Below are 12,613 nucleotides of genomic sequence, written 5' to 3' on the forward strand. Positions count from 1 at the left end.
TCGGATGTTCGACTTCGAATCGTCGATCAAGCTCCGTTTAAAATCTGATCTAGAGTATTGAAAGATACCTAGAAATAAAATTTTTTATGATTTAGCATATCATTGCCTAGTGAAGCAGAAGGGGCTCAAATCAACAGCTGAAATAAAAATCTTACAAAATGAATAATATGACATTAAAATTTAAATCAAAATATTGATCTGTTATATAGATAAAGAATTTCTATCAAAATTTCACGTATTGATATTTCCTACACACCACGTTAAACTTCAAACGGCTCACTATCGTGCCCATGAAATTTGTTGATTTTGAGCCCATTCGATCACTAGCAAATGATACGTAAAACTCATAATAAAATTTATTTTCTAAGTACGTCAAATAACTCTAGATCAAGTTTAACGAGCATCGATCGACGATTACGAAAGTCGCAACATCGAAAACGAGCTGGCAAGCACGGAAGATCCGGCTTCCAGATAGCATAAGTACTCACGTCTATATATAATAATATATATAGTAGATATAGTAATATATATATATATATAATATTATTTAAGAATTCATCAAATCGCCAAAATCAAGTCTAACAGCCGATCGTCGCTTTTGAAAATTCTACTCATCGAAAACGCTCAAGGTGCCCTGAGAGCATAGCGCATACATTTTAAAAAAATATATACGTATTTTTAATTTGCTTTTTTTATGCATATCTATACTACTTATAAAAGAGGAAGTTTTAAAATTTTTTTCTTTCCTAAAATGTCGGTCCCTATTAATATAATTCCAATCACATACTAGCAATATCATTCATTCAACTTTAATGGAATAAATCACAGCCGTACAATTTTTATTTTATTTTTAAATTATCATAAAATATATTAATTCTTAGTCATTAGATCTAATCCAATGGCTGACAAATTAAGTATCTGTCACTTTTTTTACCTAAATTGCCCTCAAATAGTGCGTATCAAATTTCACTTTTTATATGCGTACCATATCTCCTAATAACCATCACCTACATAATACCATATTTTATCACAAATAATATTCGCAATCTACGCGTTTTTTAAATATTTCCTTTCTTACACGTAATATCTACCACCTACATAATATCCAATCACGTAATACCTTCCGCATATATAATATTTAATCATATATTTTTAAAAGTGAATTTACAATTTAAAAATTTAAATTTGTAGATAAATGTGATTCACAAATTTATATTGATTTGAAATAATTATTAAATAAAATAGTTGTTGACTAGGAAAAAATATTGCATTCCATTTGCAATAATAAAAAAAAATCATACTTATCCAAATTTTTGTCATCCGAAGAATATCTACTACAGAATATTTTTCACAAGTACCTCATAAAAGAATATCCATATTCAAAAAAAAAACGAAAATCTCTACGCAAACATTGAAAATATTTAGTATCCACTATCTCTCAATTAACAAACTAAAAAAAAAATTTAGGTTTAAAAAATAGAATGATTTAAATAAGCTTATCAAATCAACTTTAAATTTTAAATTGGTTCATAATTTCAAATGTGAATTAATATTTTAATTCAAAATTTGAAATTAATTAAAATTTCAATATTTGGGTGTGTAAACAATATTTCAAATTGAAAATAATTAATTAACTTGAAAATATATCAAATTTGAAAAATAGATGGAATGATAAATAAATCAATGTCTCTAATAATTATTTACATTCAAATTACGGATTCAAAATTAACTTCAAATTTTGAGTTTTGTTCATAAATTTAAATCTGAATTCTTAAATTTAAAATTTAGAATTACTTCAAATTTTTAAAATTTGGATACACATTAAAAAAAATTAAAGTTAAAAAAATTAATTGATAAAAAGATTTATACCACCAATAATTATTTAAATTTAAAATATAAATATAAATTTAATTTAATTAAATATGACGTGCATCGCACGTGCACTATAACTAGTATATATATATATATATATTATATATATACTATATAGACTTGAGCTCCCGAAACCTGTTTTTTTTTTTTTTTTTTTTTTTTTTTAAACACATTCAATTAGTGCAACCACCCACCTCTGGCAAAATTTACGTATGCTTCCCCTGTATCTGGTTCGGCCATGACTCCTAATTCACTTTGTTACTAAATTCAGAACACATCGTAATAAATTTTCTGCGAAAAGGGTTTTGGGATTATAACCATTATTTGTAAAATTCTGTGAGAAATTTGAGTATTCCAATCCTACTTGGATATATGAACACCGGAGGTATGTTAATTTTTTTAGCATTTGACAACCCAAAATGTAGTTAAATTGAAGACAAGCAAGGTATTAATCCTTTTATATTAATTCTTCCATAAAAAAATATTTAAAAAGATCAGGCTGGGATCCATGTCCTTGAGAACTCGATATTTCCCTTTCTTGTTGATTCGATGAACAACATACTTTTCGGAAGTACCGCAGTAAGCAAAGCAAACATATCCCAGCGAAGAGCATTTGAAATATATATTTTTTAAGTAGCTAAAACGACAGCACATGTTTCCTGTACTTTGATAAACGTTCTCACCCTTAACTACAGTGGAAGCTCTTTGACCGCTTTTCAAACAAAATTCAATATATGCGAGAAAAAGTCTTTAATTTACCATCAAATATGGAAATAACAGAATGGTACTTTCCAAGTTTGAATCTAAGTACTTCATTTAAGTTCCTAAGGCCTGATGGGAATTACTTTTTTCAAAAAAGGCAAGGCAAATAGTTTAACATCTCTCTTAATCAAAAAAAGGAACGACACTTCCCATTTTATCAACAAAATACATATATATAAAATATATGTTGAGTATCGTTTTTTTAAGGCCAGTTCAAAATTAATCAACATGAAAGTGATAACCTAACCAGGATATCAATCCTGAAGAGTGAGCTGATAGTACTCATATCTTGCCAACTAAAATATTATCGACATATTCTGAGGGCACCAATGCCTTTGGGGAACTGTTCATCTCGAAAACCAATCAAGGATCAATCAAACCAATCAAACCTAACACCTAACAACAAACAATAAATAAAATAACAATCACCGTAAAACCCACCCTATTAGGCTATTCAAACCTAACACTAAACAAAAACAATCACCAAAACAAATCCAATCTACTACAAATATCGTACTATATGTATATACGACAACCTCCGATAATTAATGCATCGATCGCTTTATCACGAAAGCTGCTACGTACGAACATACGAACCGCAGGTGTATATATAGGTATATATATACCTAGTACTATATTTTTATACCCTCTAAATCAACCCAAATAATAAGTATAATCAATGGTCATGGCAATGCACAAATTGGCGAGCGCTTTGAGCTAAGCGCACGCGCAACCCTGAGCGGAGTGTATTCGGCGGTCGAACGTGCAGAGCCCGCTCCGTCCGGCATGTCGCGGCCCGCCGGGACGAGCCTCCGAAGCTCCCAGTCCCTTGCCTCTGCAGGCGCGACGACCGAAACGACGCGACGACAAACATCGACTGGCTCACCCGCCGAAATGGCTGGCGGCAATATTTTTCTGTGCAGTCTCCCCGCCGCACGCCGACCGCGGTGCGCGTGGGAACGGCGCGGCGCTCTCCGGCTGCTGAACGTGAATGGGCATCTGCGCCATTCGAGAGGGTTTGTGTAATGGTTTTTGATGGAGAGAGAACGTGAGATGGCATCGAGGGGAAGGGTGGATGTTCATAGGAGAGGGGGGTGTAGTGAAGAATTAAGGGACTGGGGATGGGGCGTGGTAGGTTTGTCGTCGTTGGCGCGATCGGATGGCGTGGGTGGCGAAGGGGACACACGCGTGGAAGCCACGTCTTGTCCGGCGCACCGTGTCCTGACAGCCTTTCGCACGTGTATTACAGCAGCGGGTTACGCTCCCGCTCCCAGATTTCTGGATTGCTGCTGCCTGGTGCCGTAAATTCAGCCTTCTGTTTTGTAAAGACAGCTTGTATTTGGCTTTAAGTCCTAACGTCCTTTGTTTAATAAAAGGCGATTACCAAAAGCTGTAATCAATTCATTTGTATTCCAGCCTTGATATAAACTTTTATATATATATAAATATAGGTATATACGCCTGATACCTATATATATAGTATACTATAACTAGATACTATATTATATATACTATAACTACTATACTAATACCGTCAGGTTTATTGTGCCATTAAAAATACAATAGTTCTTATGCTCCTAACTTTTTAAATATTGATCATTCATCAATATTGATAGATGATTATAGTGATAAAGAGAAGAAAAATTATGAAGAAATTAAGTGTCTCAATTTTTTTTTTCTCTTTAAAGTTTTTCTCAATTTATCTTTTCTTTCATCCGAACTATCCATCAAAATTAATGAATGATTAAGAAGCTAGGAGTATAAGAATTATTGTACTCTTAATAACACAGTAGTTTTACTCTCTCTCTCTATATATAATTATGTTACTATATTATCGATAGCATCAAGCGTTTGGTGCTATCGAGTTTAAAGGATGTGTGGTTAGAACAATAGTGGTGTTCGGTTAAAATAATAGTGATCTCCTATGATTGAGTAGATGGTTGATTGAATAGTATAATCTAATTGATAGAAATGATCACAGTGTAGATCTAACGATCGAAAACTCGATAGTATCAGGAACTTAATATTATCGATAGTATAATAGCCAGATTCTATATATATAAAGAAAGAGAGAGAGAGAGTCCGGCTGAGATACTATCGATGGCACCAAGGACTTTGTACTATCGAGTTTTTTACTGTTAGATTTAACTATTTGATTATTTGTATCCGTTAAACTATTCAACCAACCACCCATTCAACCCTAGGGGACCCACATCATCCAAACTGTATATTTTTCAATTCAAGGGCTAAATAACTAATAGCACCAATAATTTAGTGTTATTGATAGTATTCCAGCCTAGTTTTATATATATATATATATATATAGAGTTGAGCTATGATACTTTTACAAGTATCACCATCATGGTGCTATTAGGTTTTAAGCCATTGGATCTACTTTTTGATTATTAATAGCCCTTGGATTAAACACTATTCCACCTACCACCACCTATCACCACCTACTACCATCATCTCAACCTCACATCTCTCTATCCAAGGGCTAAAAACACACAAGTATCACCCCCATGATACTTTTACAAGTATTCTAGCCCTACTCTCTCTCTCTCTCTCTCTCTCTATATATATATATATATAATTTTTAACTATCAACAAAATATCAATGATGTACCATCTTTATATCGCTGCGGACCGGAAGCCTTTTTGTTAAAAAACAACAAAAGAAGGTGATATAGATTTTCGGAATGTTATTTTTATAGTTAGTTGATACGTCGGCAGCTATGACGTGGATAATCTTGTCGATTAATTAATATAAATATTCTAAAATGGTGCAAGGATTTATCAACACGTTAGCTATTCAAAGATGTCTTATTTGTAGGGGAAATAATATTTTATTAATTTTGTGAGACGCATCAAAAGATCCTTGCTGAGGGNTAGTGCAACCACCACCTCTGCAAATTTACTATGCTTTCCCCTGTAATCTGGTTCGGCCATATCTCCTAATTTCACTTTGTTACCATTCAGAACAATCGTAATAAATTTCCTGGCGAAAGGGTTTTAGGGATTAATACCATTATTTGGTAAAAATTCTGTGAGAATTTGAGTATTCAATCTATTGGATATATGAACACGGGTATGTTAATTTTTTTTAGCATTTGACAACTCAAAATGTAGTTAAATTGAAGACAAGCAAGTATTAATTCTTTTATATTAATTCTTCATAAAATATTTAAAAGATCAGGCTGGGTCATGTCCTTGAGACCTCGATTATTTCCTTTCTTGTTGATTCGCATGACAACATACTTTCGGGAAGTACCAGTAAGCAAAGCAAACATATCCAGCGAAGAGGCATGAAATATATATTTTTTTAAGTAGCTAAAACGAACAGCACATGTTATCCTGTTACTTTGATAAAGTTCTCACTTACTACAGGGAACTCTTTGACCCTTTTCAAACAAATTCAATATATGGAGAAAAATCTTTAATACATCAAATGAAATAACAAGAATGGTACTTCCAAGTTTGAAGTACTAAGTACTTCATATTAATTCCTAGCTGATGGGATTACTTTTTTTCAAAAAAGGCAAAGCAAATAGTTAACTATCTTTCTCTTAATTAAAAAGGAACGACACTCCCATTTATATCAAAATACATATATATAAAAATATGTTGATTAATCGTTTTTTTATAGCCAGTTCAAATTATCAAACATGAAATGTGATACCTAACAGGATATCAATCCTGAAGAGTGAGCTATAGTATCATATCTTCCAAACTAAAATATTATCGACAATATTCTGAGCACAATGCCTTTGGGACTGTTCATCTCAAACCAATCAAATCAATCAAACCAATCAAACCTAACACTAACAAAAACAAATAATATAAAAACAATCACCAAAACCCACCCTATTAGGTATCAAACCTAACACTAACAAAAACAATCACCAAAACAAATCAATCTACTACAATATTGTATATATGTATATAGAAACTCCGATAATTAATGCATCGATCGCTTTATCACGAAACTGCTACGTACGAACATACGACCCAGGTGTATATATATATATATATATATATATATATACCCTCTAAACAACAAATATAAGTATAATCAATGGTCATGGCATGCACAAATTGGCGAGCGCTTTGAGCAAGCGCACGCGCAACCTGAGCTGGAAGATGTAGTCGGCGGTGCACGTGAAGAGCCGCTCCGCCGGCATGTCGCGGCCGCCGGGGACGAGCCGCCGAAGCTCCAGCACCTTCCTCTGCAGCGGCGACGACGACGACGACGACGACAACATCGACGGCTCACCGCCGAATGCTGGCCGGCAATATTTTCTGTGCAGTCTCCCCGCCGCACGCCGACGGCGGTGCGCGTGGGAACGGCGCCGGCGCTTCTCGGCTGCTGAACGTGATGGGCATCTGGCGTCCATTCGAGAGGGTTTGTGTAATGGTTTTGATGGAGAAGAGAACGTGAGATGGGGATCGAGGGGGAGGGTGGTGTTTATAGGAGAGGGGGTGTAGTGAAGGAATTAAGGGAGCTGGGGATGGGGGCGTGGGTAGGGTTTGTCGCGTTGCGCGATCGGGATGGGGTGGGTGGCGAGGGGGACCCACGCGTGGAAGCCACGTCTTGTCCGGCGCACGTGTCTGACAGCTTTCACACGTGTATTACAGCGGGTTCGCCCGCTCCAGATTTCTGGATTGCTGCTGCCGGTGACGGCAGTAGATCGCATCTGCGTCGCCAGCTGCAAATTACCGCCGGTATATTATTCATATAGGACCGGTAATTCAGCCTTCTGTTTGTAAGACACTTTGTATTTGGCTTTAATCTACCCTTTGTTTAATAAATGAGCTGATTACAAGCTGTAATCAGCTCACTCGTGTTCAGCTTGATATAACTTTTATATATATATATATATATATATATATATATATATATATATATATATAAGATTTATTGTGTCATTAAAAGTACAATAATTCTTATACTTCTAACTTTTTAAATATTGATCATTCATCTATTTTGATAGACGGTTATAGTGATAGAGAGAAGAAAAATTATGAAGAAATTAGGTGTCTCAATTTTTTTTTTCTCTTTAAAGTTTTTCTCAATTTATCTTTTCTTTCATTCTAACTATCCATCAAAATTAATGAAGATTAAAAGCTAGGTAGTATAAGAATTATTGTAGCTCTTTAAGTAGACACAGTAGTTTACTCATTCTCTCTAAATAATATAAATTATGTTCAACTATAATATCGAAGCATCAAAAGCGTTTGGTGGCTATCGAGGTTTAAAGGATGTGTGGTTAGAACAATAGTTGTGTTCGGTGTTAGAATATAAGTGATCTCCTATGATTGAGGTAGATGGTTGGACTTGAATAGCTATACATCTAATGATAGAAATGATCAAGCAGTGTAGAATCTAACGATCGACGAAACTCAGATAGTATCAGGGACTTAATATCCTATCTGATAGTATAATCAAGCCAGATTCTATACTATATACGAAAGAGAGAGAGATGATGTTCCGGCTGATGATACTAATCGATTGCACCAAGAGGACTTTTGTACTATCGACCTTTTTCTACTGTCTAGATTTATACTATTTGATTAATTTGTATCCTTAAAGACTATCAACCACAACCACCCATTCAAACCCCCCCTAGGGGAACCCACATCATCCACAAACGTAATTTTTTCAAAATTCAACGGGCTAAACCTTAACTAATAGCACCCAATAAATTAGTGTTATGTGATAGTATTCCAGCCTAGTTTAATATCAATTTCACCCCCTATAACCTATATATAAGGAAGTTGAGCTATGATACTTTTACAAGTATCACCATTATGGTGCCATTAGGTTTTAAGCCATTGGATCTACTTTTTGATTATTAATAGCCCTTGGATTAAACACTATTCCACCTACCACCACCTATCACCACCTACTACCATCATCTCAACCTCACATCTCTCTATCCAAGGGCTAAAAACACACAAGTATCACCCCCATGATACTTTTACAAGTATTCTAGCCCTACTCTCTCTCTCTCTCTCTCTCTCTATATATATATATATATAATTTTTAACTATCAACAAAATATCAATGATGTACCATCTTTATATCGCTGCGGACCGGAAGCCTTTTTGTTAAAAAACAACAAAAGAAGGTGATATAGATTTTCGGAATGTTATTTTTATAGTTAGTTGATACGTCGGCAGCTATGACGTGGATAATCTTGTCGATTAATTAATATAAATATTCTAAAATGGTGCAAGGATTTATCAACACGTTAGCTATTCAAAGATGTCTTATTTGTAGGGGAAATAATATTTTATTAATTTTGTGAGACGCATCAAAAGATCCTTGCTGAGGGATGGACTTTTCTATATTTTGATCACCACCTACGTACCAAGTAATTAATTTAATTAACACTGATTTATTATTTAGGAAAATCTTTTAAAACTAGTTATCATTTGGAAAATACTTTAACTAGGTACCTAAACTACTTTACTGCTTGCATAAGTTAATTTGTATATAAATTACCCATACATAATGTGAGCATATCGGCAATTCTACCATGTACATATCACAAGCCACTTACATATTAATTATTAGATTAATACAAATATTAAGCTTAGTATTTTCAGAAATCAATTAATACTATATATAAATATTTGATAACTTCTTGTGTTACATGATAGTATTCTATCGATTTGTGAAAATTAACCTCCAGTTTAATAGAGTCGATACTTTTGAGTAAAAATATGGAACTGTTGAAAGAGAGACCTAGTCAAAAGATGCGTTTGTTAATTATATCCATATTCATAAATATAATATATAGCTAGGCAAAATGAACTAGTACTAAATAACATATGTGCTACAACTTCATCATATAATATATTATAGTATATAATAAATATAATAGAGAGAGAGAGAGAGAGAGATGAGTAGGGGCACTTATGAGTATCAGACCCTTCCATACTTATTAAGGTGTTTCGTTGTTGAGCTTTTTCGAATCAACGACCCCACACCGTAAACTAATATGCTGAAGTATTTTAAATTTGCATAGAAAATAAATTTCCGTAATTTTTCAAATCATTATAAAGTCCATAAAGGGCGAGTGTATAAATGAATGGTTAAACATCAAATAACATCATAAAAATGGATGATCAGGATCTTTCAATTTCAAAATTGAGTTATTAATTTTTTTTATTAGTGAATAAGAATTTTCTAAAGTCAACAAGATTCAACCGTATTCCAATTCTTTTTTCAATCCGTGTAAAGCACTAGCAAATATCTCATACCACGTTAAAAATTGTCATTCTTGTAAACTTTTGATCGTAAAGTAATGATATCGAAAACATTATATAAAATTTGATTCTAGAAGTTTTAAATCTCTAGATAATATTTAATGATATTGAATCTTGCATTCGGAAGCGTCAATCAATCGAAACAACTTATAAATACGAAAACGCATAATAGTATAGTAGCCGCACTCTATATATATATATATATATATATATATATATATATATATATATATATATATATATATATATATATTCAGTTCAAAATTTCATATGTAGAGCTAATCATTGCCTGGAATTACTCCACTTAATTATTAAATCATCTTCAGCTGAGTAAAAGCTAATTAAGATGCATGAAACGAATCCAAAGATACTCGTATAATATTCTCTTTTTGTTAAATAATCTCTTTGGGGGGGAGCAATACTAAACATTATCATATGAAGAAGAGAAGACAACAATCTCATGAAGGAAGGAATTCGAATATTTAGTAAAGTTAACGACGACCTCTACGTACTGTGTTGGTCCCAGGTTTGGCATTTTTATAATTAATTACTTGTTTTGTATTTATCTTTCTTATATCACAAGTACTTATTTTAAAAAGCATTTCTAAAGTTATACATACTAATTATTGCTCCCAGAAGTTCCAAACAATTAATCGATAACCTATTTTCTTTGGTACTAGATTTTGACTTTTAACTAAGACCTTAATGATTATTTGGTGATCATGTCAATTTCCAGTTACAACTAATTAGATTATGGTGTCGTAGTGTTAGGTATTGCTTTTACTCCATCTTATAGACCTTGATCCACATGACGACAAAGTGCACTCTCGCACTCTTGACCTTTATAGACCTCGCTGTTCCAATCTGTACGTGCTCTCTAATAAGCCAAGAAGGTTGCGTCATGTTAAGACTATTCATATAGATGTTTTCTATTAAGTCGATCTAAGCTGTTTTAGTTTTATCCAATTTGACGGTGATTTTGTTAAACATATCGACTTTACCCTCATTTTGATCGATGAAACTACAAACGTACGCCTGTGAATAGTTAATTAATAGTCGAGGTAATAAGTTCTAAAACTTAATAAATGTGTACACAATTTAGGGACCTATATATATATATATGCCAATATTCGAGGGGATCTCACGCACTAAGCTAGCTAGCTATTAGGGTTTGTGTGGTGGTGGTGGTGGGGGGGGGGACCAATGTATACGTTTATAGCATGGCTAACTATAGCCTTAGTATATATGAGCTAGCGATTTTAAAGCGAAAGGAATGGGAGAGGAGGTGTGGTGCATGAAAACACCCACGAGGGAGGATGATGGTGTTGGCCCGTTTGCTTAGCTGTTATGGTTGGAACGGGACGGCGCACATGCATGCACATGACATTAGTACTCTTTCTCTATCTCTCCTCTCTTCCTATAAACATCTCTCTCTATCTCTCTCTATATATCTCCTAGCTAGCTACTATATATCTACCCCCCAATATATTGATGTGCACTATATATACCATCACAATATCCCAATAATGTTTTAGTGAGAGAAAGCAAAGAATGTATCTATAGGACCCACGTACGACTCTTTATTTTCCAATTACAGCAAGCCATGCATGCATGCATGATTCTCCTTTCCCTTGCTTCTATATATTTATCCTTTAACTTATATATAAAGAGAGAAAGGGAGGGAGGCCTAGATGCTACAAAAGCTAGCCCAGCTCATGCCATCAATGACTTTGGTGATACAACACGTTCTCTATCGTGGTCTGGGCTAATTAAGCACAGTTACATATAACATTGTTGAAGTCTGTATCTAAACCTTTTATGGGTGCCAGCACATCGATAATATAATAAGTAAAAAGTTATATAATATGCCTGAGTGATTGCAAGTGTTTCATACAGCTGTGCGTGACACTCGCTGATATATAGAAAGATTGCCACGTGGCAAAATTGTCGTGGGGTCGAAGCACTGTGGTGGATGCCACGACGCTCTCATGGGGTGAGTCGGGGACATGCGTCATAATGGAGGAAGAAGAAGAAGATGGTAGGCGCGCTTAAAAAGTTAGTTAGCTTGGCCACTTGTGAAGGGCATGGCCGTGCATGCATGAGCTGTATGTATTGTTTTTGTAGGATGTTTAATATGTTGGTAAATTTATATATATATTTTTAGAGTGCCTATATATACAAGCTAATGATTTTTCTCTTTTTTTTTACATTACAAATGTCAGCATGGGAGCTAAATGACGAATTGTCACCAGCTGAATAAGCTATAAAAGGTACAGCTAAAAGGTTTGCCACACCTTTATATAGTATTGAAGGGAGAAAAACGTCAAAACATTATTTTTTTCACAAAAAAAAAAAGAAGAAGTATAAGAACAGTGTCTTGGCAACGTAATCCCAGTTTCAGCCTTACCGTTTAGGCCCATGTGTAGTGTTATTTGGGGCCTAAACTTTAACCAAACTTGGCCCATCACTGTAATTTACACAATCATGGGCCCTCATCTTGAGGCTAAGCTGGGCCTTCGTGGACCTTGTTCTGTCGGCCGGAATTGCTCCATCACCAGTGTGATATTGGGTCAGATTGGATTGCAAAAGATGTCAAATTTCAGAGTGGATGTTGTCCGGCTCTCCGATTACCTGCTTAGTCTAACTAGAGCTTCTGTAAAAGCATTATTATTATTATCTCAATAAAACTGTAAGTGAAGAAGTGTAT

General features: G+C 34.2%; 1 protein-coding gene across 1 annotated transcript; it reads right to left on the minus strand.

The window, feature by feature from the left end:
• LOC109725878 lies at positions 6,308-7,102 on the minus strand. Its single transcript, XM_020255278.1, has one exon. It carries the CDS (start codon positions 7,026-7,028, stop codon positions 6,714-6,716), a length of 315 nt encoding a protein of 104 aa, XP_020110867.1. The 5' UTR covers positions 7,029-7,102; the 3' UTR covers positions 6,308-6,713.

Source organism: Ananas comosus, linkage group 2, assembly GCF_001540865.1.
Source record: "Ananas comosus cultivar F153 linkage group 2, ASM154086v1, whole genome shotgun sequence".
NCBI lineage: Eukaryota > Viridiplantae > Streptophyta > Magnoliopsida > Poales > Bromeliaceae > Ananas > Ananas comosus.

Coding starts and splice junctions, on each gene's coding strand:
- LOC109725878 (XM_020255278.1), bottom strand. CDS start 7,028: ATGGACGCCAGATGCCCATCACGTTCAGCAGCCGAGAAGCGCCGGCGC.